Below are 27,848 nucleotides of genomic sequence, written 5' to 3'. Positions count from 1 at the left end.
GCCAGATGAGGTAGTGATCTATGGTATTTTTTTAATGTTATGAAATGCACACATGGTTACATGAATGCGCCGCGCGTCGCCGTGATAAAGGAACGCGCAAGAGAGTAGCGGCGTTCGTGACGTCAGGCGCGTGCGATTATTTTGAACGGGGGTCAAGATGGCGGAGGAGAGCAGCTTAAAGCACCGGAATCACACTGGAAAGAACTGCACAAGTAACCGATATAACGAAGGTAAACCCGGCGAGAGACAGCGCGATTGTGTGCGAGTTTAACGGTTATTGCACGTTTAACGGGAGCGGAGCGCGAGCGTCGCGTCACGGCCGTTTGGCGGGAGGCGCGTGCAGGCCAGCGATCGCGCTGCGGTAAAAATCAATAATAATAGAATTAATTCAAACAGAATTAGATAAACATCAGTAAATCAAAGGCGTCAGGTAGTGTGAGAATGGTGTATGAATTATGACCGTCAATTTAAGAAATCGCTGGATGAAATCAGGATGAAAAATCACCTGAGGACTGATGCAGATGATTTCAAAAACGATCGATTTGATTTCAGTATCGTGAGTGTGTTTGTTCTTTTTAAAGCTTTTTATATGATCGTTAATACTTTTAATAGTTCCGCGCGAGTGTCTGTTTCAGTGGTTTGTGTTTATGAGGCCACACGGGTATATATAAAGAAAATATCACTGACAGAACATAAACAACTGGAGATTTCAGATGAAAGATAACGGTGAAATCAGCTCTAGAGACTGAATTATAATATAGAGCTGATTTACTGATAATGTTGTGTTTCTGGAGGGTTGTATGGCGGATTCTGGGGATCATATATTGAATTATGTATCGCTTATGGAATTCTTATTTAACGTTACATAATTTTAGTAATAATAATATGGCATACAATCGTTGTGTTGTTTGGAAACATTACTATTTTTAAATGGTTTTTGAAAGAGTTTCTGCTCACCAGGTCTGCTTTTATTTGGTCAAAATACAGTAAAAACAATGAAATATTATTACAGTGTAAATCAGCTGTTTTCTATGTGAATATATAGTCAAGTGTAATTTATTCCTGTGATCAAAGCTGAATTTGCTTTTCAGCATTCTTTGATGAATAAAAAAGTTTTAAAAAATCAGCATTTATTTGAAATTTAATGCTTTTATTTGAAATTTAATGTGTCCTTGCTGAATAAATGTATTGTTATTATTATTATTTATATGTGTGTGTATATATATATATATATATATATATATATATATATATATATATATATATATATATATATATATATACCCCAAACCTTTGAATGATAGTGTATCACCCCCCCCCCCCCCCCCCCAAAAAAAAAAACAATGTTGAAAAAACAAAATATATCTTGATCATCAAATCATCATATTATACTATATTATTGTACTATATTATATAACGCAGCTGATTGATGCTTTCATTTATTTCTGAGTTTGCGTTTGTTGTGTGTGTTTGATTTGATCTGAATGATCTCAGTTTTTATAGTTAATCTAGTATAGGTAGGTTCCTTGTGTTAAACCAGGACTAATATCTCCCATATCTGAGCAATATTTCCTCTCACAAGGCTTCTGTATATCTGTGTTAGGAGGGTTTTATTGGTTTTGTTTGTAGTGGATATTGTGCTGAAATTTTTGCACAAACCTAAAATTGTGCACATATTGGGACAAAAATGCTCTTTCTAAACGACAACAATAAGCCTCGTTGCTTCTGTATTTGTAATATTGCGATAAACAATTAGCCTACATATTTTGTTTTTAGAGATATGTGCTCATTGTGCTGACACAAATATTTTTTTATTAAATGTTATGCTTTCTTTACAATAAAAAAATACTAGGTTTTTAAATTGCAAACAGCTGGAAAATAAAATAAAAAATAGCGGGAAAATAATGGCAATGCAAAACACTAGTGGTTAGTTATTAAATTGCAACTGATTATTCCAAGGTTACAAATTTTTCCAATGAAAGAGATTCAATGAACTTACTGTTGAACCCTAAATATTGTTTTGTGAGTGATTTACCCTCATGTGGCATCTCTACATTAACATTTACTGTATAACACAACACTAACATTGATCGTAACGTGCAGTTCGTGTGGCTTTGGCTAATAGAAGCACTTGTGTATGTAGGATTATCGAGAGTTCAGGATTACGTGTTGAGTGTTTGTTCAGGGCAGTGGTGGGTTGTTTCTCTGTGTTTCTCTTTTTTTATTTATGAGATGTTGCTTTAAATAACCTCACTGCCTCTGCGTCCATGCAGGTAAACACTTTATTAATGCGCCAATAATCTAGTTATCCAGAACCAAATTACTTCTGGGATGGAAACCTTGTTGTGCAACTAACTAAAAACACAAACACTAATGAAACCGTTGGTCTTTTCTCTCAATATACCTCATCCATCATTAACATTCAGCTGGATCAGTGTTTTTATGTCAAAGATTCTGTTATCGGCGGTTAGATCTAGCCGTTCTAGATTTAGTCCTAGATATGACTAACGCTTGTGTTTGTGTGTAACGTTAGACGAGCTGATCTGGGTCACTGCGTTTACCACATTCATGTTTTTTCGAGGACAAACGCAGTGATCCAGAAGAGGAGGAGGTCTTCTGGGACGTGACGATATGTACTATATATTACCACTATATATTATATAGCTAGTATATTACCACCCCTAATGTGATCCCTCAGTTTGTGTCTCACTCCTCCATGTTCTCCGTCAGGTGTGATTTCATCTGCTTCTGTTCACACACTGATCATTGATTTACAGTTGTGACGACCGGGCCAACATTATTAGAGAGATCTGGTAGTGCTGAAGGGTTGGGTCGGGGGGGATTTTTAATCATATAGGTAATTTAATTTAAAAAATTGCATGTATAAGTGCAGTAACTATTAATATTGCATGTTTACTTCTTGGAAATGCAGATTTGACAGAAAAGCACTGAGCTTGGGTTGAGATGCAGATAAAATTAAAGTCCCGCTGTAATCAATAATTTTATCCCTTAAAGCTCATCTTTGATCACCAAAATTACATATTTAAAACGTTTTTTTCCTTGGAAAGAAAAACATGATGCCTTAAAATAGCTTGTATGTAACTCGACAACCTTGCCTTATTTAGTATGCGCGGTTCTATGAATATGCAAATGAGCCCCGCCTCCACTCACTCACTCACTCAGAGATCCACTCGTTGACGATCACTCGTTGATCTGATTGGTTACAAGGTAGTTTGTGACGTCAGAAACACCAGCGATTTCAAACCGTGTTTTTGAGACGGTCTTTGGTTCACTGCAGTTTTAAGGAGAAAATACTCAGCAATGCTGTCGACTTATGAATTTACACACGGTTTGTCTTACAGCATATTAAAAACACTGCATATAAACAACACTTGGTTTTCACCACAGGGGAACTTTAACTTTTATTAATAACAGTAACAGGGAAAATGTTTTGGTTATCACATTAGAAATAACATTTAAATTTGATAGTGCTGGAAATTGTTTAGTCCTTGAATTTCACTCTACAAAAAGTTGACCATGTCCAAACCACAATTGTAAAGTTCTCATTCTAATGTTATGTAGCCGATGTGACAGCACATGTTGCACTTTAATGTATTTTCCTTTTTTGAAAGTACTTCATATTTCAAGCAATTAAAAACCATCATGTTGAACAGTGCGCATCTGAAGGAAATAATACATTATTTATCGGCTTTAATACACCGGCCAAATTTTCGAATCAGGCCGATAACAATAACATTAAAAATGAACATATATCGGCTGAAGCTGGATGATGACATCACTGTTCAAGACCGTATATATATATATATATATGAACTAAATTAATAACTTTTTTACAACAAAAATTATCCATCACTGAACTTACTTAAGTGGACTATGATGCTATTTTCTTGTAGATCTGCTGTACAGCAGAAACAAACTTTGTTGCATTATTTTCCTGTTATCTTATCAAATTATATAGAAGAAAATCGCATCATAGTCCAGCTTAAGTAAGTTATCTCTGTAAAGCTGCTTTTCAACAATCTTTTTGGTAAAAAGTGCTATATAAATAAAGGTGACTTGACTAACCGTGCACACCGAACATGAATGTGAGCTGGTTTTTAGAGGGATCGGATGATGAAAATGCTCTCAGAACAGATTTCAGGGCAAAAATGTCTTATCAGGCCGATAAGGATAACATTAAAAATGACCATATAGTGGCTGATATATCATGCATCCTTAGTTGCTACTTCCTCATAATCATAACCGTGCAAACCTGACATGAATGTGAGCTGGTTTTTAGAGGGATCTGACGATGAAAACGCTCTCAGAACAGGTTCAGGGATCAGGCAATCTCTTCTCATGTTCATGTGTGTTTGTGTTGTGTGATCTTTGCACAGGTGTGTCTGGGGTGGAGAATGTCTGGTGTAAGATGAGCTCTGATGATTTGGACGAGGAACCGTTGCTAGACGAGGTGGAGGCGTATGGGCCGATCCAGATCGTAATCGCAGATGAGGATAATCACGAGTTTTCTCTGGACGAAGACGCGCTGGAGCGGATCCTCCTGCAGGAACACGTGCAAGATCTCAATGTGGTGGTGGTGTCGGTGGCGGGCGCTTTCCGCAAGGGCAAATCATTCCTGCTGGACTTCATGCTCAGATACATGCACAACCAGGTGAGGAACACCACTTCAACAGACTAGTACATATGAAGGATAGTAACGTTCACTTTTGTACGGGTTCTGGTTAGGCGAGTGCACACATATTTGAATTTTTTAATATTCGATCTATAATTATTAGGGCTGGGCAAAAAAAAAAGTAGATTTTTCGATTAATCGTTTAATTTTTTTTAAAAATGTGGTCGAATCAAAATCGATTCTCAAAGGCCACGAATCGATTTTTTCTACTTCTATATTTATTTATCAATCACCCAAAAGCCAGTATTAGTTTTCCTCCACTGTTCATAAGCTTGCAGCCATGTTACAGCTAAACATAATAGGGCTGGGTATTGTTAGGAATTTCACAATTCGATTCGATTTCGATTCTTGAGGCTTCGATTCGATTAGATTTCGATTCGATATTGATTTATTAGCTTTGATATTGATTCAATAATTAGTAAATACACAAGTAATTAAGTACCTGAGTGTATTTTTAGATAATGTGTGCAGTATTACCAATGTTTAAGAACAAATTGACCCCAGCATGTTTCCTGTCATGGTTTATTTAGCAGAACAAACTGTACAATATTGTACATGTGTTGAATACAAACCATAACTGTAACAAACAGGTGCTTTATTAACACACCTCTAAAGTGCAGGCTTCTCAAGTTTTATCAAAAGCTTGAAATTATAACAATTGGTAAATCTGATAAATGACAGAGCAATTCATCACATCAAATATACTCTTTAATGTTATATTTCAAAATTACAAATATACAAAAATTACAAAAATATAACAAATTGCTTCAAACAGTTTGGAAAAACAAATCTTTTTGCATTTTGAATTATTGTGTGGTGGGACATTGTGAACAAATGGACATATTAGAGTATGTGTGTGTGTTTGTGTGTGTGTGTGTGTACACAAGAGAGTACACAATCCAGCTTATGAAATGTGTTTTGTGTTGTAAGTGTTTGCTGCACATTTTGATGCCTTGCAACCTTTTTAAGGGGCTTACCCTTTGGTGCCCAGAATGATAAAATATATTTTTGCTTTTTCCCTGACATCTTTGAAAAATACAAATGCAATGGCAATGATTAATGTATGTTTTGACAGGATATAAAATATTACCCAGAGCACTGTGCTTTAATACATGTAGCCTTAATGTAACTAGAAAGACTATAAATACAGTATAATATATAATTTAAAATAAAATGAGGAAATGCATCTTCATTCCTTCCCATACCCACTAACATTTCCTTAGTGTCAGAATAACGTAAGCTAGCCAAACTGAGCCAAAGCTTCTGGCCTGGTTGCAAAGTAGTTGTAGAGTTTTTGACTGCATCAATAATAATGTATAGGATGGGCTATATATTAAATGTTCTTCTAGCCTAAAAATGTTGGACGAGCTTTCTTCCAATTTACCTTCTCCATCACGACGTGTGTTCGCGCGATGTTGTTGGTTACCTAGTAACGAACGTACGGTGGCCGAGAATGTTCCGTCAACTTCCGCGGCTTCGCGCATCTATGATGCCTAGCTAGTAACGAACGCAATCTGGCCGAGATACGTGCTGGCGGCAGGAAACTTCACTTTGTGTGCCTGCGCCTCGAATACAACGTATATAAAGCTCGCAGGACAACTTGGTTGGCATTCCTTTTCAGCGTGAGAAATGCACGGTGTGGCGTGTGAACTAGTTGAATTGCGTGTGTCTCACGGCCAATGCGTGAGACTTGAGAACCCTGAAAGTGCATGTAACTGTAATAGAAAGTATATTTCTTTCTTCCTATACATTCAAGTTATAAAAGAAATGTAAACAGAAACACAAAATGTGCATACTCATAAAAAAAATGCGCTTCGTGAGACACACGCGCGCACATTTATCGTGCTCTCTGTCTATGGCGTGCTCAGTGCTCACTCTCTGTCGTGCGCGCGCTATGCGGTTTGGAGCTCGCGAGCTCTAGATTTCGGGAGATTTGAAGTAATTTCCGGACATCAGGGAGCCGCTATCAAAATGCGGGTGACTCCCGGAGACTTATTGTTCTTATTATCATTTAGGGGGGCTTAGGAACATTTCGGGGTAGCTTCAGCCCCCCTAAAATAGGGCTAACGACGTCCCTGGTTGGTGGTGCAGGCTTGAACGGAGTGCAGCTACTGTCCGTCATCTTCATAGACGGTCATCTTGCTGTTTTGGTAAAGCGCGTCTTGGACAACGCTGAACGCTCTCACTAGAGTGTTGCCCACAGCACCGCCACTGGCCGGTGGGCTGAATCGATTCATAGGATTTGATGAATCGATATTGAATTGAGAAACAAATAATTGCAATGCATTGATGAATCGATATTTTTACCCAGCCCTAAAACATAAAATAACCTGATTCTGTTTGATCAAAGCAATCGACTGTTCTGACTTGTCCAATTTTCAGCATACATTTTTCATCTTGCATCAAGATCCTGTCTATTTATTGTATGCATTTGAAATGTAGAGTTGGGTTCTGTTTTAATGTACCCAATATAATAAGAGTTTAATATACAGGTTTGTGGCTCTTCGTTTCTTTTTTTTATTTAACCACTTGTAAACTTGTTCACTGTTCTTTTTTTATGAAAATAGGATTTGTATTAAATCTATATTCATTGAGTCAAATTGAAATCGAATCGAATTGAGAGCTTGTGAATCAAAATCGAATCGGAACATCTGAATCTGAACCCAGCACTAATAATTATTATTAAAAAAATTAATTACTATTCGAAATTTACTACGTTGCTTTGCTGGCCGTAAATGCAGTGAACCCATGATAAATCCCAAGCACTAACTCACAGTTATAATTAAATGCACTGGGTGGCGCTGTGGAGTGTATTTAATTGATTGTATAGTTGCTTGTATTTGATCACATGATGTCGTCGTCTGCTTCACGAAGTTTGGAATTACTTAGATGAAAATGATCTTACAAAATGGAATTACTTTTAATCAAAATAATTAATGAAACTGAGTTATCATAATATCACCACCACAATGAGAAATCACAACTCACAAATCCAAACAGCAGTCGAATGAGGAAAGATATCTGTCCATCACTGCGTTCACATTCATAAGCTGAGTGAGCCGAGATGATAACTTATCTGATCGCAAAATGATTTCGAGACATATGCTTCCTTTAAGTTTTGTTGAGGGAGACCAGTTAAAGAACAGAAAACACGAAGTGCTGTTAGAAACTTCGCTTATCACAGCGTTATCTGTGTCTCTGAAACGTCTGTCAGCGCAGCACGTTTTTATTGTTTTTCTCAACATTAACATGTTAAACTATATAAACACGATAACCGTATGCTGACTCGAGGGCAGCTAACATTATTAGCGTTTTTTTCCTCATTTGCACTGCTTGAGCTTAAATGCTTTTGTTCTTTATATATATTTTTTTGCTTAAACTAAAACTTAAAAAATACTGCTTTCTTGTTAAACGTTATTTAAATAAACGAATATTCGATTTTTTTTAGCCCAAATATTCAAATACAATATCTTTGAAAAATGCCCATCCCTAATTCTGGTCCAGTTTTATGACTGAATGTCGGATTACACACACACACACACACACTGAACGTTTATAGAGCAGCTTTTGTGACGCTGCCGATTGGCTTTTAATCCTTTACAGCCGCTTTACTGTGAAACACTGATGTTTTGTGTTCGTCTGAAAGAGTCTTTTGTTTTGCTGTTGAGAGTATTATCAAGTTTGTCTGGAAGTTTAGAATGACCTCTCACACTGAACATACAGCACACAGGTGTCTCGTGACTGGAGCGGTTCAGAAAACAGAAAAGTCTGACATCAGGTGGCCTGTGATAAACAGCATAAACAGTGGTTCTGCGTCTCACAGCTGAACGTGTGTGTGTGTGTGTGTGTGTGTGTGTGTGTGTGTGTGTGTGTGTTTGTCAGAGCTCAGATTTATGGCTGGGTGGAGATGAAGAGCCGCTGACGGGCTTCACGTGGCGAGGCGGTTGCGAGCGAGAGACCACGGGCATCCATGCCTGGAGTGAAGTGTTTGTGGTGGAGAAACTGGATGGCAGCAAGGTAAAAATCAGCTCATATCATTTACTACAAAACCAACACCTGTGCCGCCCATCTGAAACCCCTCTACTGAAATATATAGATCAAAGAAAACACTCTGAACAAACGTTTTCATCAGCCAAAATGAAATTTAAAGGTGCAGTGTGTAATATTTAGGAGGATCTGTTGACAGAAATGCAATATCATATGCATAACTATGTTTACAGTGGTGTATAAAGCCCTTACATAATGAACCGTTATGTTTTTATTACCTTAGAATGAGGCATTTCTATCTACACACACCAGGGGCACCCTTGCATCAATGTTTCTACGGTGGCCCTGAACGGACAAACCCGTTTCGTCACTATGTTGTTCTTCGTGTAAAGAAGCTGCTAAAGTCAGCGAATAAAACACTGACACAATGATGAACAAGTAACAATAATATTCGCAATAACATCGTTTTACTGAATAATCAAGTAAACCTAATTTCTTAATTTATCTTTGTAAAGAAACCTCATTGCTTAACTGGCTACTCTCTGCTCTCTCAGATGACGACACCGCTTCCTGTCGGCCACCGTAACTTCTGTTGGGTGCAATTCACAACCTCACCACTAGATGCCGCTAAAACTTACACACTGCACCTTTAAAGTCGGCATGAAATGGAAGTTGCATTGTGTTGTATATCCGAGTGAACCGCTTCAGGAACAAAGCAAATGTGGGCGGGGCTTGATTGTGTCTGTGGGGAATTGATTGGGTGATAGTGCTTTGCTATTGGCTGATCTCGTGTAAGTGACAGGTTGTCCCGCCCTCGAAGAACTTATTCTGATTCAATATTATTAACACAATAATGATGTGCACTAGGGCTGTCAAATAAAATTTTTAAATTCGTCGAATTTAAAAAAAAATAAACATTTGAATGCAAAAACTGTGCATCCGAATTTTTGGTGTGTCAAGCGGCGCACGAGACATGATGATGATGATGTAACTGACGTGGTTTGTTTTTGTTTGCTTATCCAGTGTACAGTGTGCTCCGCACTCCGCACTCCTGCGTTCGAGTTTTTGACGAACAATATGTAGATGTAGTGAGTAGAAGTGAGTGTTTCTGAATGGCTGTTTGCTGTTGTGTTCATGTAGTGCATTACGCTGTGTGTTGAAGTGTTTTCTCAGGTTACTGATGCACAAACACAGTTTAATGCACTATTGGAACCTAATTTTCCTTGCATGCACATTAAGGAAATCATATTTTATTTAAGAACAATTATTTCAAAAGTTTTAAAAATAAATGTTATTTTCTTTCAATAAAAGATGTGATTCTTGATTTGGTTAATATTTGTTTATTGCGCTTGCTTGCGCTGGGCACAGGGGACAATACAGAACTCTCTTCCTCTAACATCAAGTATTTCCTTTAGAATTCGAATATAATTCGAATTTTTGCTTTTCAGCCATTTTGACAGCCCTAATGTGCACCGATAAATCGTTTATAATAAAAACTGCAGTATTCCATTTTTATGATATATTTTCTAAACAAGCTGTGATGTTTTCCTTTATCTGGTGATTACATTATTTTAGTTGTGATGTGATTCTCACTCGTAGTAGATCCGTGTGTGTGTGTTAGAGATAGAGATCCGGTGTGTTTTGGCTCAGTAACCCGTGACCATCTGTGTGTTTGCAGGTGGCAGTGCTGCTCCTGGACACACAGGGAGCGTTTGACAGTCAGTCCACCATTAAAGACTGCGCCACACTTTTCGCTCTCAGCACCATGACCAGCTCCGTTCAGGTAAGACACGTGTCACGTGTAATCATGTGACCAGAACGTTCAGTGTCCTGATGCATGACACGCGTCACGTGTGATCATGTGACCAGAACGTTCAGTGTCCTGATGCATGACACGCGTCACGTGTGATCATGTGACCAGAACATTCAGTGTCCTGATGCAGGGCTCAACGTAAAAAAAATCCCCACTGGCTGAATATAGTTTTACTGGCCCCTTCTATATTTTTACTGGCCCTGAAAGAAATAGAAGGAAAAGCACTTTTCCATTAAATTGTATTTATTGTATACATTAGGATTAATTTTTCTTGTCCCCTCACAATGACGGTAAACTAATTATTACAATACATGAGTGATGAGTAATGTTACATTGGCTATATTTCACTTCAAAATGGCGAAATTAGACAAAAGTATATTAGTCTGCCTGATTATTTTTGTCATTCGTTTAACATTTATGACCTAAAAAACTGTCAATGAAGAAAAAATGAAGAACGCGCATAATCTGATTATAACAAGACTGAAGCGAACACGAATTTGTGTAGCTTACACTTAATCACACATTTTTAGGGGGCTAGGCAGAAGTTTAGGGGGGAATTTGATTACACTATTTTTAGATAACCGGGTTATGCATTTTGGTCGGCTTTTGTTGGAAATTTCCGGCAAATGAAACAGTACATGCCCTCATCGCCTTTCTCCACCCAGGTGTACTGTGTTTTCCATGACACTAGGAATTAGGACTGGGCGAAATGGCCAAAAATCATATCTCTGTATTTTTTGGTTAAATGGCGATATACGATATATGTCTCGGTACTTCTACGTTTTTCTGTTTGGATAAAGAAAATCTGTATTTATTTATTTAAAAAAAAATTTCACATCCTGCCCAATGATTTCCAAACAATGTTGATATTGAAGGATATGGAAACAAATATAGGGAAGGTAATGTAGGCTATGCAATATATTATGTGCATAAAGGTGGTTAAAATCACATTACATTCTAAATTTGTAACATTACAATCTAAAAACAAAAATAATGCTTTTGTTTTTAAATTGACTAAAGGCTAAACTAAAAATGAAAATAAAAACAAAAGCACAAACTAATTATATTAGCCTGCGTTTGATTACCCCATTATAATGCTCACTTTCATAAAAAACATACCTCTGGGGTTTAAAATTCCACATATGACACATTTATTGTCTCCAAAAACAAATATTTTGGCAATATGTATATTTTAATCAGAATTAATGCGCTACTATTCTATTGCGCTCGTCTGTTTGGCGCGCATGCGCGCGGCGGCGCTCATTAATGGAAGCTTGAATTTTAGCGGAGATTCACTTGCAGAAGCTCGTCCTCTCCTGACAGTGAAATGGACATATTTGTTTGACTTTCTAACATTTACAGATGGAGAATATACCAGTGAAATGTAAGTTAAGCACTGAGGAAAGCACCACGTCTCAAACAGCGCATCTGTCAGTCAGCAACAGTATCTGTCAGAGCATCTAACAGGGCAAGCTGCTTTAAACTTGTTAACTATATCTTACCAGTTATTTTGAAGCGCTTATTATTAATATAAGCTTGTGTCATGTTTAGGACAAATTCTACTATGTTCTTTCACTGCAGGAGCTCACACTGCGTCCTCCGCTATTTTTCAGATGTGCTCGTATCAAACTACTGTATCGATATAAACGGTATTGCCTCATTCCATATCGTTTAAAAAAAAATCGATATACTGTACAAACTCGATTTACCGACCAGCCCTACTAGGAATGTCCTCTTTCTTGTATCAGCCTCGTAGTTCTTTGACATTTTAACACATTATAAATAACCTGAAGTAACATTGACACTCTTCGCGCCACTGTATGACGTTTGCTGTTTGTTTTGCTGATGGCCAGTCACTGGCCCGCGCGGACCAATCAACTAGCCCGACATACTCTTTTACTAGCCTCGGGCCATTGCTTATGTCGAGCCCTGCCTGATGCACGACACGTGTCCCGTGTGATCATGTGACCAGAACGTTCAGTGTCCTGATGCTTCTGTTTCTATGTTCAGGTCTATAATTTGTCCCAAAACGTTCAGGAAGACGATCTGCAACATCTTCAGGTGAGACTCACTGTTTAGTCCTGATGCATGAGTGTTTGCAGGAGTGTTTACATGTTGAGTCAAGCTTAAAGGAATAGTTCACTTGAAAATGAAATTTGTCTATTTTCTCACCCTCAGGTTGTTTCAAACCTGTATGAATTTCTTTCCTCTGCTGAACACAAACAAATTTTTTTTGAAGAATGTCCGTAACCAAACAGTTTTTCAGTGTTTACAGGCTTAAAAACGGCTGAATGTCATTGTGCTGAATGAAAAAATCAAATAGAGGAGCCCAACATGATTTGTTCTTCACAGATAGCTTTTTTTACTTTAGTTTATTAATTTATGAGGCACATAAAAAAAAAACTGATGTTGAAACCAAAGTTCTGTACAACTAATAAAGAACAAACTTAAAACATAATAAAACATCTGAAAAACCAATTGGACAAATTAAAATTATACAACCTTTATACAGAATTAAAACGTAAAGAATAAAAATGTCAAAATAAATGATCATCAGTGGATTTTAACATTTAAGTTGGACTTGTGGCTCTACACACTCTGTTACGTTGTATTTAGACTCGTTTTAATGCTCTAAATCAGTTTGTTACATGAAATACTACTAATAATAAACAGTATAGGATATTTTCCCTGCCTATATCCTCTGTGCGGTTTCATTCTTGGTCTAGGTTCATACGTCAGATAGACGTCTTTTGTTTTTAAAGGTGTCTTTACGAGAATTATATGATATAATTTTTATTTTATAATTTTACCTTTATTCTCAGATAAGTCTGGAATGCAAGACAGTATCTAAGTTTACAAAAATCAACATCCAATAAACTTGGATACACAAACAAAATTATTACAAATTTTACAAAAAAATCTCACACATTTTACATTACACTCCCTTAAACTTTACATTACACCTGAATTTGGTGCATTTTATGATGCTCTGTCAAATTAAAAGTTGCGCTTTTTAAACCTTTAAAAACTTAAATGCCGTTTCAGGGTTCCAGACTGCGACCATTTTCTGAGAATGTGCGAGTTAAATTTTTATGTGGTCGCATGGTCATGTATTACTCAGTTAAATTCATGCATGCGCAAGAACGCCGCTGTATCAGCAGCTGCTGCAGTCCGTAACTTATGTTCAAAATGAACGAGTACATCATGAATCCATTTTCCAAAACGTGTTTTTGACTTATCCTGAATCACTACGGTACGCCTATAATAAGTGTTTATATTCGGACTATTTTATCCCGGGGTCGGCTCGGCTGCGGAGTTGCCCAGTGACTCGCCATAGACATTAACGGAGAGAAGTAGCTCCGGCTACAATGTTCGTCCGCCCACCGTACCCGTGGTTGCGATACGAGGCTAATGCCATGCATTGTTTGTTCTTTAAACAGTGTGGCCCATCCATTGCAGGTCATTCTAAATTTAAGGAAAATTAAAGATAAAAAAAAACATTTTTAATTAAATTTAGGTCTCGAAAATTAAAGAACATGCACGTTTTTTTATTAGATAGTTAAAAGATTAAAACATTTTGCTAACATGAGGTCTTGTGTCACTGTCAGTCTTTTAACATCAGTGCAAAACTAGGGTACGCAGATTAAGACCACTATTCATCAGCATGCATTGATTAATCCCATGGCATGTAGCAAAAAAAAACAAAAAGGTGCGACTAAATCATATGCTGGTGCGACCAACTGAGAAAGTTGGTAGCACCAGTGCAACCAGTGGAAAAGTTATTCTGGAGCCCAGCGTTCGCTTCTATCTACTGTGATTTGATGCTCTGTAGAAATATGTAAATAGATGTGATGCATAGATATACCTCACATTATCAACACTAGATCTTTAGCATTTCAAACCTCTTTAAACCTGTTAAATGTCAGTTTTAACGTCAGTCACACTTTTTTTTATCATGATACATCACCATTATAAATTAGGTATCATTTAAAAGCTTAACCACTCAAAAAGTGTTTTGAAATTGGGCATTGCGATAACATGGAAACGGTACTTTAAAACCTTGTAGAAGCTAATTTTTTGTGATATTAACATGTCTTTTGTGATAGACAAATGGCTTCGATTTGAGTCTAAATTATTTGGTAAAATATATACATTTTGCCTGTTAACTATATCTTTGCACTTTCATTTTTTCAAGTGCTTTCACTTGTGCAATAGTACAAAGAATAAATAACACAGGGTGGATATGATAGTATAACTCATGATCACTGGAGTATTAAAGGCATTACAAGAGTCCACCTCTTTAAGAAAATAGTTTTCTGAAGTCGTAATGCAAATGTGATTTGTTCCATTTCGTAAAACTCCCATGCTTTTTGAATCGAAGCGTTGTGTGATGGAGGGTCAGGATTTAACCGTCTGCATGTAAAGCACTTCATGGCTGCAGCAAGTAAAATTTGGTGCTTCTGCATTATAATGTGTTTTTGCTTTTTAATCTTCTTTTTTTTTCAGCTCTTCACAGAGTACGGCCGACTGGCGATGGAGGAGATCTACCAGAAACCCTTCCAGGTACTCTGTGTGTGTGTGTGTGTGTTAGAGTGAGAGAGAGAGTGTGTGTGTGTGTGTGTGTGTTAGAGTGAGAGAGAGTGTGTGAGATAACTCTGCAGTAACTTGTCTGTGTGTGTGTTTGCGTTCAGTCCCTCATGTTTCTCATTCGAGACTGGAGTTACCCGTACGAACACGCTTACGGTCTGGATGGAGGAAATATGTTTCTGGAGAAGAGACTGCAGGTGGGTCACATGATGCTGTAGGAAACCGGTTTCTCTTGTTCGTGTCACACAGAGCACTAGTTCTTAACGGTCACTGTGATTTTTGCCAAGTCAAGACATTTATGTCAATACAATGGAAATATGCCAGGAACAAGTCAAGACCGACATTGTTGCATTCCTGTCCTTTCCTTTCTCTAACACTACCCATAACTTTTGGGGGAAATGATGGGTGAATAACACTGATGTAGAAGCACCTAACCCTGGTTGTAAGCCTAAACTTGACATTAACTTGTCTCTCAAATCTGATTGGTTGATTGAATGTTGTTCCAGGATCAACTACGATGTTGTACTTGATGAAATCACATTCACGGGCTCTCAAGATGAATTAAAATTATTGAAAAAAGTCAAAACAAACATGAAAAAAAGCTGGGGGGAGGGGGGGGTAGGGTAGTTTGGAATCGCGAAATTAATTATTGTTAATATACATTAATAATTAACAGTATATCAGTTTTAAAACAAGCAGCTTTGTCATAATTACTGAAATGTAACACTTTACATCTATTTTCCCTCAATAACTAAATGTTTTTTTATTGGAAGAAAATTTTATTAATAATATTAATTAATTATTTTTATTTTTTTATCTTAATTTTAATTCTAGTAATTTTACTCTTATTATATTAGCTATTTTTTTTTAAGATTTAGTTTGTTTTTATTTATTTCCAGTCAATAATTTTAGTGCTTCAACTTTAATTTTTAATAAACCGTTAAATAATTTGATATCAATAAAACGGTAACACTTTACAATAAGGTTCGTTTAGTAAGCACTGTTAGCAGCCAAGTCTATTACTTATTACTCTTATTACCGTAACTCCTCAAATAAAAACCGGGGCCTTTATTTACCTGAAGTGCAGAAGGTAACTGCTTTTATTAGAGGCAGGCCTTTATTTCTAATTCCATCTTTTTCATAAATAGTAGGATTGGGCCGATAGACGATGCAATCATCTATCGCGATGGCTGACAGACATCACTATGTTGAGACGGCATCGCGATCCGCCCGCCCGCCCTGTTTCCATGGTGACGCGTCATGCTTGGCACGCACGTGTTTCACCACAGCCAAACTAGCGCTGTATGACAGATGTAGCACTTTTTTTCTAAATATCAACAAACTCGCTAAAACTTCCAAACTCCGATTATCAAATACATGTAAGAGAGTTTGTTGTGTCGTTTAAAAACCTTTAACGTTATAAATGATCTTGATCTGTAACGTGAGAGATGTTTGTTTGGGCCGCAGTTCAGAGCTTCCTGTCTGTTGGATTTATTACAGCATGTGAATTCATCAGTTTCTCACTAAAAACATTAAAGTAAGTCGCCGGTGAACTGGGAGAAGAACAGAGTAAACTTAATAGTTACTTGCACTGTGATATGAATAAAACACCTCGGCAAATATATTTGACCTAATTGTTATTGCCGCTTCCATAGACACTATTGTGTATTTTACAAACTATAAATGTATTGTTCTTCTATAAATTATATGTATTTAAGAGTCTGAAACCTAAAATAAACATGATGTGGTTAAAAACACTGAATAGTTGTGATATACGGTATGACAAGCGCTGAAAGTCCGTCTTTAGCTCAGCGTGAAAGCACAGTGTCGCGTCAGAGTGGGCCGACATCGATGATGACATGTAGAGGAAAATATCTAGTGGAAAATGAGTATGTTACGTTATGTCATTATATGAAAGTCACAGGAGATCACCTATCAGCACTAAATTTTCCCCGGCCTTAATTTGAGACCGGCCTTTATTTGTCTGTGTTGACCCCGCCCCCGGCCACTATCAGAGGCCCCGCGTTTAAGTGACTACCGGTTTTTATTTGAGGAATTACGGTACTTACGATTTTAAAACCCGCCTTAAAACATATCTTTTTGCTACTTGTTTCCCTTGATTTCTGTTTATGTTCCACTATCTATTATGTTATCCATCTCAATTTATTTGTGTTGTTTCGATGTCATGTTTATTTGTACTTTATTTTAAAGCGACCTTGAGTTTTCTGAAAGGTGCTATATAAAATAAACGTATTATTATTCACTGCAATGTCCACACACAAGTTAATATATTTAACATTGTCGATTTATTTTACCGTGACTGCTCTTCATTTCTAGTAAGCAAGAGTCCAATAAACAGTCAATAAATTCAGTTTCAAGTCCTTCACCAGTACGGATTTCCTCTACAGCGTAGCGTAGCGGTAAAAAAACTGTGTGCACAAAAGAAATGTGTCAAAAACTTGATATTAAATTCTGTAATTTTGAAAATTCAATAAAAAAAACGAAATAAAAACTGTGCACTTTGCCTCCAGCAACACCCGTCACCCCTACTGGACACACACTTACATAAAGTTTAAATAGACAAAATGGCTCTTACAAACATGAACTAATATTGAACTGCAAGCATACAGCATTAATTAATCTTTGTTAATGTGAAGATGCTGATTAAATGTTGAAATTCTTAAACTCTGTAGCATTAGTTAATGCACTGTGAACTAACAATTAACAGCTGTAGTTTTATTAACTAACATTAACAAAGATTAATAAATACTGCAACAAATGTATTTCTCATGGTTAGTTCATGTTAGTTAATACATTAACTAGTGTTAACTAATGAACCTTATTGTAAAGTGTCAGCAATTTAAACTCATAATTGTTGTGCAGTGGCGGCTCCAGAGTCAGAAAGGTGAGAGCTCGATCTCATGTGCTGATTTATGCTGTGATTCTCAGGTGAAACCGAATCAACACGAGGAACTCCAGAACGTGAGGAAACACATCCACTCGTGCTTCTCCAACATCAGCTGCTTTCTGCTGCCACACCCCGGACTCAAAGTGGCCACTAACCCTCACTTCGACGGCCGGCTACGAGGTCAGCCTTGATTACTCGCACACATGCTCCTAAATAGTAGGGCTGAAACGATTCCTCGAGCTACTCGAGTTACTCGATTACAAAAATTCCTCGAGGCAAAAACTCTGCCTCGAAGCCTCGTTAAATTCCTATGTAAAATGTAATTCACTATACGCGGATCTATACTATAGCGCGTGATACATTTTGAATGTATTGGGCACGATGGCGGAGAGTAAAGATGTACATAAACGGCAGAGAATGTCTAAAGTTTGGGATCATTACATACTAAAAAAGGAAGAGAACAAGGTGCAATGTGTCTACTGCGAAGTAGACCTGGCATACCACAACAGTACGACTTCAATGATTCAGAATCTGAACCGAAAACATCCACTCAATGCTCTCACCAAGCGTCACTGAAACATAACCTAATGGTCTGTTCACACCGAACGCGAATAGAGCGTCAAATACTCGTCTATCGCGTCTAGTTAGACGCTTAAACATTAGCTCGAGTTAAAATTTTTCAACGTGCGCGGAAGACGTTTGCGTCATTCGCGACGCCCGGCGCGAATGATGCGTCTATTTGCGTCTTTGCACTGACTTTGTATAATCTACTCGCGCAAATAATTAAAGTTGCGTTCGGTGTGTGAACCCCTTCACTTACACAAACACACACACACACACACACACACACACACACACACACACACACACACACACACAGACACACACACACACACACACACACACACACACACACACACACACACACACACACACACACACACACACACACACACACACACACACACACACACACTCTCTCACACACACACACACACACACACACACACACACACACACACACACACACACACACACACACACACACACACACACACACAGACACAGACACAGACACACTCAGACACAGACACAGACACACACTCAGACAGACAGACAGACAGACACACACACACACAGACACACACAGACACATGCACCCTCGTCTCTCTCACGCGCCAGTCAGATCAATTGCGGCAATGCATCACATATGCTTAAACTTTCATGTAGCCACGCAACAATAATTTCAGCATGCATTCACTGTGTACACCGCGACGTGATGGAGGAACACATATTGTATTGCAGTCTTTGCGAGACCTTGTTTGTATGTCACGTCTTCCAAATAGTTACAGACAACAAACAAAAAATGAAATTCCCCAGCCTGCTTCTCCAAATCCACTCGTACTTTTGGGGAAGACATTTTAATTGGCTACCAAAGTAATTGAGCATAGAACATTGTTGGCACTTATACTAAATGGGTAAAAATTGCAATAAATAGGCCTAGTTTTAGAGCCAAATGTTGGAGTTGGAATAAGTTTTTTTTTTTTTTTTTTTTGAGAAATAAAAGCCAAATGCTTGATCATTTTACAGCCACATCATTTTCGTTATGCATTATTTGTTTTAGTTGTTTAAAAACACACAAAAAATTATCCGATTAATCGATCGATTAAGTGCTAGATTAATCGATTACAAAAAGAATCGATAGCTGCAGCCCTACTAAATAGATTTTACAGTTCGCACTGGGGATGTCACCATAGCAAAATTATAGTAGTCGCTACCAATACCATTAAACTTTTACGGTTCTCGGTACCACAGCAAACTCTTTTGGAACTATTTTTCTATTTTACACGATGACTGGTCGGGAAGCAACGTGTAATCTGACATTTGTTTCCTGTCCACGACAATATTTTAGGAGTCAAAATCGCGTAATCTGTAACAGACACAAAAATCGTGTAACACACTCATGATTATTACAGTTGCCGTGTGCTGTGGCTTTATGCGTGTGTTTGAGCGCTGATCAGGCTATGTAATGTATAGGCAATTAAAGGCTCGAAATGATTTATGGCTTAATAATATAAACTCGCGATTAGTCGACTAATTGCTTAAATTAACGGCTACAGTCAACTAGAAAAATCCATAGTCAAAGGCAGCGCTAGAGCCTTTAAAATAGCATAATAGCGGCACTTAAATTATTATTATAATTTTTTTGATGAAAATGTGTGGTTTTCCTTAATCTGTATTATTGTTATTTTGTGATTCATTCTACTGTGATATATCGCTGTCATAATTTCTTCAACTTTAATATTGGTGGGTTGGCTTTATATTTCAGTGCAGTTTTGTGGTTTAATATTCACAGACACTAGTTCAGATCACAATTTCACAGCCCTACTTTTGATTAATTCATCCAAATTTAGCCAAATTCCACATTTTTATGAAATCATAGAGCCCCAGTCTTCACATCTGTGTGATGATGTTTGATCATGTTTAAATCCATTGATGGCCCAAATAAGTATTGATCACTGAAATGGAAATAAATATTAGTGCATGGACCAAACGTGTGTGTGTGTAGACATCGATGACGAGTTCAAGCAAGAGCTGGTGAATCTGGTTCCGCTGCTGTTGGCTCCAGAGAACCTGATGGAGAAGGAGATCAGCGGCTCTAAAGTCACGTGTCGAGATCTCCTACAGTATTTCAAAGTAAGAGTGTTTCCAGTGTCTCCATTACTCAGATGTGTGCTGGGAGTGATGCGTGTGTTTCTCTGTCTCAGGCCTACATGAAGATCTATCAGGGCGAAGAGCTGCCGCACCCCAAGTCCATGTTACAGGTACACACACATGGAGAAATACTGCTTTGGCACAGTCATTTTTTGGTCAGTTGTGTATTTGATCAATTTATCTGATTTATTTTTGTTCTTTTATTTCTTTTAATGTATTATTATATTTGTTTATTTTTTATTAAATTTTTTATATTTTTCCCCATTAAACTTTTATGGCAAATGTCAAAAGCACTAAATATTTTTTTTTTCTGTTTTATTATATATTTTGTCAATTTATTTTGTTTATTTCTGTGCATTTTGTATTATTATTTTATTATTATGTATTATTCTATAAATTTTTGTATTGTTTATTTATTTTAAAATGTTTTTCCACTATTAAACTTTAAGGCCAATGTCAAAAGCACTAAACATTTCTTTTATATTATATATTTTGTATTAATTTTGTTTTTTTGTGGGGTTTTTTGTATTTGTCAAAAGCACTATACATTTTTAAAATTCTACATACTATTTGTTTTTGTTAAATTGTATATTTTATCAATTTATCTTATTTTGTTCATTTATTATTTATTTTTAATGTATTATTCTATTTCTTTATTTGTTTTTTCCCAGTAAACTTTATAAGGCCGGTGTCAAAAGTACTAAACATCTTTACATTTTCACGTAGTTATTGTTTCTGTTATGCTACATAATTTATCCATTTATTTTTGTGCATTTATTTCATTTATTGTATAGTATTTTATTAATGTATTATTCTTTTTGGTGTTTTTCATTTATTTTGAATTGTCCCCCTAGTAAACTTTCTAAGGCAAATGTCAATTTTTTTTATATTATATATTTTATCAATTAATTGTTCATTTTTCTGTATGTATTAGTTATTTATTTTGAATCTATTATTCCAGCTATATTTATTTTACTGTTTATCTTTTCTTCGCATATGTTGAGTGATCCTCATGTGAATGATGTGGTTTTGTGTGTGTGCTGCAGGCGACCGCTGAAGCCAATAACCTGGCAGCCGTAGCAGGAGCGAAAGACACGTATAACAAGAGCATGGAGCAGGTATGACACACACACACACACACACACACACACACTCATGGCTCCTGTATCCCCCGTGTGCAGGTGTGTGGCGGAGTCAAACACACACACACTCATGACTCCTGTATCCCCCGTGTGCAGGTGTGTGGCAGAGACAAACACACACACACACACTCATGGCTCCTGTATCCCCCGTGTGCAGATGTGTGGCGGAGACAAACACACACACACACTCATGGCTCCTGTATCCCCCGTGTGCAGGTGTGTGGCAGAGACAAACACACACACACACACTCATGGCTCCTGTATCCCCCGTGTGCAGGTGTGTGGCGGAGACAAACACACACACACACTCATGACTCCTGTATCCCCCGTGTGCAGGTGTGTGGCGGAGACACACACACACACACACACACACACACACACTCATGGCTCCTGTATCCCCCGTGTGCAGATGTGTAGCAGAGACACACACACACACACACACACACTCATGGCTCCTGTATCCCCCGTGTGCAGATGTGTGGCAGAGACACACACACACACACACACACACTCATGGCTCCTGTATCCCCCGTGTGCAGGTGTGTGGCGGAGACAAACACACACACACACTCATGACTCCTGTATCCCCCGTGTTTCAGGTGTGTGGCGGAGACAAACACACACACACACTCATGACTCCTGTATCCCCCATGTGCAGGTGTGTGGCGGAGACAAACACACACACACACTCATGACTCCTGTATCCCCCGTGTTTCAGGTGTGTGGCGGAGACAAACACACACACACACTCATGGCTCCTGTATCCCCCATGTGCAGGTGTGTGGCGGAGACAAACACACACACACACTCATGACTCCTGTATCCCCCGTGTTTCAGGTGTGTGGCGGAGACAAACACACACACACACACACACACTCATGACTCCTGTATCCCCCGTGTGCAGGTGTGTGGCGGAGACAAACACACACACACACACACACACACACACACACACACACACACACACACACACACACACACACACACACTCATGACTCCTGTATCCCCCGTGTGCAGGTGTGTGGCGGAGACAAACACACACACACACACACTCATGACTCCTGTATCCCCCGTGTGCAGGTGTGTGGCGGAGACAAACACACACACACACACACACACACACACTCATGACTCCTGTATCCCCCGTGTGCAGGTGTGTGGCGGAGACAAACACACACACACTCATGACTCCTGTATCCCCCGTGTGCAGGTGTGTGGCGGAGACAAACACACACACACACACACACACTCATGACTCCTGTATCCCCCGTGTGCAGGTGTGTGGCGGAGACAAACACACACACACACACACACACACACACACACACTCATGACTCCTGTATCCCCCGTGTGCAGGTGTGTGGCGGAGACAAACACACACACACACACTCATGACTCCTGTATACCCCGTGTGCAGGTGTGTGGCGGAGACAAACACACACACACACACACACACACACACACACACACACTCATGACTCCTGTATCCCCCGTGTGCAGGTGTGTGGCGGAGACAAACACAAACACACACACTCATGACTCCTGTATCCCCCGTGTGCAGGTGTGTGGCGGAGACAAACACACACACACACACTCATGACTCCTGTATCCCCCGTGTGCAGGTGTGTGGCGGAGACAAACACACACACACACACACACACACACACACACACACACTCATGACTCCTGTATCCCCCGTGTGCAGGTGAGTGGCAGAGACAAACACACACACACTCATGACTCCTGTATCCCCCGTGTGCAGGTGTGTGGTGGAGACAAACACACACACACACACACTCATGACTCCTGTATCCCCCATGTGCAGGTGTGTGGCGGAGACAAACACACACACACTCATGACTCCTGTATCCCCCATGTGCAGGTGTGTGGCGGAGACAAACACACACACACTCATGACTCCTGTATCCCCCGTGTGCAGGTGTGTGGCGGAGACAAACACACACACACACACACACTCATGACTCCTGTATCCCCCATGTGCAGGTGTGTGGCGGAGACAAACACACACACACACACACTCATGACTCCTGTATCCCCCGTGTGCAGGTGTGTGGCGGAGACAAACACACACACACACACTCATGACTCCTGTATCCCCCATGTGCAGGTGTGTGGCGGAGACAAACACACACACACACACTCATGACTCCTGTATCCCCCGTGTGCAGGTGAGTGGCAGAGACAAACACACACACACTCATGACTCCTGTATCCCCCGTGTGCAGGTGTGTGGCGGAGACACACACACACACACACACACACTCATGACTCCTGTATCCCCCGTGTGCAGGTGTGTGGCGGAGACACACACACACACACACGCACTCATGACTCCTGTATCCCCCGTGTGCAGGTGTGTGGCGGAGACACACACACACACACACACACACACACACACACACACACTCATGACTCCTGTATCCCCCGTGTGCAGGTGTGTGGCGGAGACACACACACGCACTCATGACTCCTGTATCCCCCGTGTGCAGGTGTGTGGCGGAGACACACACACACACACACACACTCATGTCTCCTGTATCCCCCGTGTGTAGGTGTGTGGCGGAGACACACACACACACACACACACACACTCATGACTCCTGTATCCCCCGTGTGCAGGTGTGTGGCGGAGACACACACACACACACGCACTCATGACTCCTGTATCCCCCGTGTGCAGGTGTGTGGCGGAGACACACACACACACACACACTCATGACTCCTGTATCCCCCGTGTGCAGGTGTGTGGCGGAGACAAACACACACACACACACACACACTCATGACTCCTGTATCCCCCGTGTGCAGGTGTGTGGCGGAGACAAACACACACACACACACACACACACACTCATGACTCCTGTATCCCCTGTGTGCAGGTGTGTGGCGGAGACAAACCCTACCTGTCTCCGGCTGATCTGGAGCGCCGCCACACCGAGCTGAAGCAGACGTGTGTGTGTCAGTTCCGCGCGGTGAAGAAGATGGGCGGCGAGGACTTCTGCCGCCGCTATCAGGACCAGCTGGAGCAGGAGCTCGACGACGCCTACGCCAACTTTCTCAAACACAACGATGGAAAGAACATTTTCTTCGCGGCGCGCACGCCCGCCACGCTCTTCGCCGTGATGTTCGTGATGTACGTGGTGTCTGTGGTGACGGGCTTTATGGGTATAAACTCTGTGGCGGTGGTGTGTAACGTGGCGATGGGCGTAGCGCTGGTGTCGCTGTGCATCTGGGCGTACGTCAAATACTCAGGAGAGTTCAGAGAGGTGGGCAGCTTCATCGACTGCGTGGCGGAAACCCTGTGGGAACAGGTGCGTAACACACACACAACTCCTCTGATACACACACTGATCTGTGTGTGTCCTTCCTCTGTCTGTTAGACTCTTATTCTGCAGTTTCCTCTTGTCCCCTCTCACCTGTAGCGGCTCGTCCATTTTTTTTAATCCAAATTTATTCATTTAATTTTGTATATTATATTAAATTTTTGTTTTATTTTATAGTAAAAAGTATAGATGCAAGGCAGGTTTCAGTAGTACTAAAAATTTTCTATTACTAAAAATGTTTCTATTATATTATTTAATCTGAATTTATTTGATTTATTATTATTAATTTTTTTATATATATAAATATATTTATATATATAATTTACAAAGTGTGTATATATATATATATACTTTTATTTTTTAATCTTTTTAATTTATTTATTATTCTATTTATTTTTATTTGTTTATAATTTTCTCCAGTAAACTTTCTATTGTATATTTTGTTAAATTATTTTAATTATGTGTTCAGTTTTTTGTTATTATTATTTTATATGTTTTTATTTATGATTTACTTTCTAAGGCAGGTGTCAAGCACTAAACATTTTTAAAAATGTTAAACGCTCCCCGAACGCTGATCTGTGTGTGTCCTTCCTGTCTGTATTGCAACTCTCTCCGGCTCTTATTTATAAGACTCTTATTCTGTAGTTTCCTCTCTCACCTGTAGTGCTCGTCCAGGTGCACTAAAGACATACATCTGATGACCTTTCTGTGTGTTTTTGATCATGTCAGATTAAGGTTATTAGAAGTGCATAGAATTTCCCTGAAAAAACTTTCTAAAGCAGTTGTCAAAACATTAAAATTTTCATATTGTAATTGGTCCTGTTATATTGTATATTTAACTTTGTTGTGCAATTATATTTATTTTATTTTAAATAATTAAATTTTTAGTATTTATTTATTTTTTGTTTCATTTATATTTTATAGGAAAATATATAGTAAAAAGGCAGGTGTCAATAGCACTAACAATTTGTAAATTTTCACCTTGTGATTGTTTCTATTATATTACTTTATCAATTATTTTATTTTTAATTTTGTGTTTTTCTCCAGTAAACTTTCCACTGTTGTAAATATTATTTAATTATTTTAATTATGTATTCCGATTTCATTATTATTATTATTATTTTATATGATTAATTAAACATTTTCTAAGGCATGTCAAGCACTAAACATTATTAGAATTTTCAGTTTTTCGATTACATTACATATTTTATACTTTTTTAAATTTTATTTGTAACTTCTTTATTAATTTACACTAAAGAGCTTCAGAACCAACCGCACGTTTCATTTTCTACTTGTAAAATCCAGTTTTTTTTAAAGCTTTCAGAATACCGTCTCATGTCACATTTCCATCTTAACTTTAAGAAAAACTAGTTTTCAAATGAACATGCAGTGTTAGCAAGAGTTGTGTGTAACGTCTCGCTCTCTTCTCATTCACGCTCACACAGAGGACGCCGAGGAAGGTGAGACGTGACCTCTGCCCTCTAGTGGCCTCTGACCTAGTGTGTGTGTGTGTGTGTGTGTGCGCTACTAACACTCATCCCTCGTTTTAGGTCTTTTCCAAACTTTTTGAAGTTGCCAGGAGCAAAGTGACGCTGAGCGCCCTGATGCCGACGCAGCGACAGAGACTGTCATCGAACAACAACGTCAAGAAGAGGAACTAGCCGTTTTACTAGCGTCACGTTTTGAAGAAACCAATGCGCCGTGAACGCATCCGGCACGTGCACCCTCTCGGGCCGAGGATTCTGGGGATTCTTCACCAGGTTTCCTCTTTCTCATGTCATTCCCATGCTGTATGTGTTCGTGGAGAAGCGTTCGGCCTCTGGAAGAGGACCTCGTTGAGAACGCAGAACCGTACCAATGATTTGTGTGTCCCTGCTGTACAGATGAACTTTCCTCGGCTTCGATCATTCCATCCCGGTGTGTTTTCCTGTACCGATTAGGATTTTAAGCTGGTCACTCACGTGTAGGGCATGCTGTGTGAGATCTGTGTGTAACTCCAGGTTTTTTACACTCTTCTTTTGAAGCAGGAAAAACGTTTATCTGCAGGAATGCTTCTGTGATTTCGTGTCCATGTTGGAGAGAAACACACACACACACACACAGTTTTATACTGTCTTCATTCATGCCATCTGCCTTGGGCATCATGATTCTGGAATGTTTCATTGTTTTTCACTTATAATTGTTTCTTTAATTTATTTTCGAACTTGATTAAAATGAATCGCTGTACATTTACGTGTCGTTTGTGTTTGATTCACTCGAGGACAGTGTAAATGTTTTAATAAACTGGACCATTTTTTGATTTTTATTTGCTTGCTTGAGCAATACAGATTTAGATTTTAAATCTATCTAAATTGTTTTTATTAAGTTATATTATATATTTTTTTCTACCACTAAAACAAACTATTCCACAAGAATTGAGCGGTTTAGTCCACATTTTTTGAAGAGACTCGATTGATTTATGTGATGAACATTGAATTTAGGCTTCATTTGTTTTTCGAAGATGAACAAAAGTCTTACGTGGTTTAGAATTAGTCATTTTATTGACTTTTTTTCATTGTTTGGGTGAATATCCCTTTAAATTTATTTATTTAAAAGTTTGTTTTGAATTGGAAATATTTACATAATCCTGTGCATGATTCATGTAATTCATAAATGAATT

The 27,848-nt window shown here is 38.7% G+C and overlaps 1 protein-coding gene across 2 annotated transcripts; it reads left to right on the top strand.

Moving 5' to 3' along the window:
* Window positions 1-68: 68 nt before the first annotated feature.
* LOC143737975 (atlastin-2) lies at window positions 69-27,417 on the top strand. 2 transcript variants are annotated; one of them, XM_077229791.1, is made up of 14 exons: window positions 79-230; window positions 4,398-4,672; window positions 8,576-8,710; window positions 10,359-10,463; window positions 12,504-12,554; window positions 15,000-15,056; window positions 15,185-15,277; window positions 18,030-18,168; window positions 20,558-20,685; window positions 20,757-20,813; window positions 21,750-21,821; window positions 24,746-25,177; window positions 26,635-26,649; window positions 26,740-27,417. In XM_077229791.1, the coding sequence occupies exons 1-14, from the start codon at window positions 158-160 to the stop codon at window positions 26,848-26,850; spliced, it is 1,743 nt and encodes a 580-aa protein (XP_077085906.1). In that variant the 5' UTR covers window positions 79-157; the 3' UTR covers window positions 26,851-27,417. The 2 variants fall into 2 exon arrangements, with proteins under 2 accessions (XP_077085908.1, XP_077085906.1); XM_077229793.1 differs by lacking the exon at window positions 26,635-26,649 and having other exon boundaries at window positions 69-230.
* The last annotated feature ends 431 nt before the right edge of the window (window positions 27,418-27,848 follow it).

The sequence above is a fragment of the Siphateles boraxobius genome, unplaced genomic scaffold (assembly GCF_051911475.1).
Source record: "Siphateles boraxobius isolate OS27281-9 unplaced genomic scaffold, OSU_SipBor_1 135, whole genome shotgun sequence".
Taxonomy (NCBI): domain Eukaryota; kingdom Metazoa; phylum Chordata; class Actinopteri; order Cypriniformes; family Leuciscidae; genus Siphateles; species Siphateles boraxobius.
This window is presented reverse-complemented; position numbering and strand designations above follow the sequence as displayed.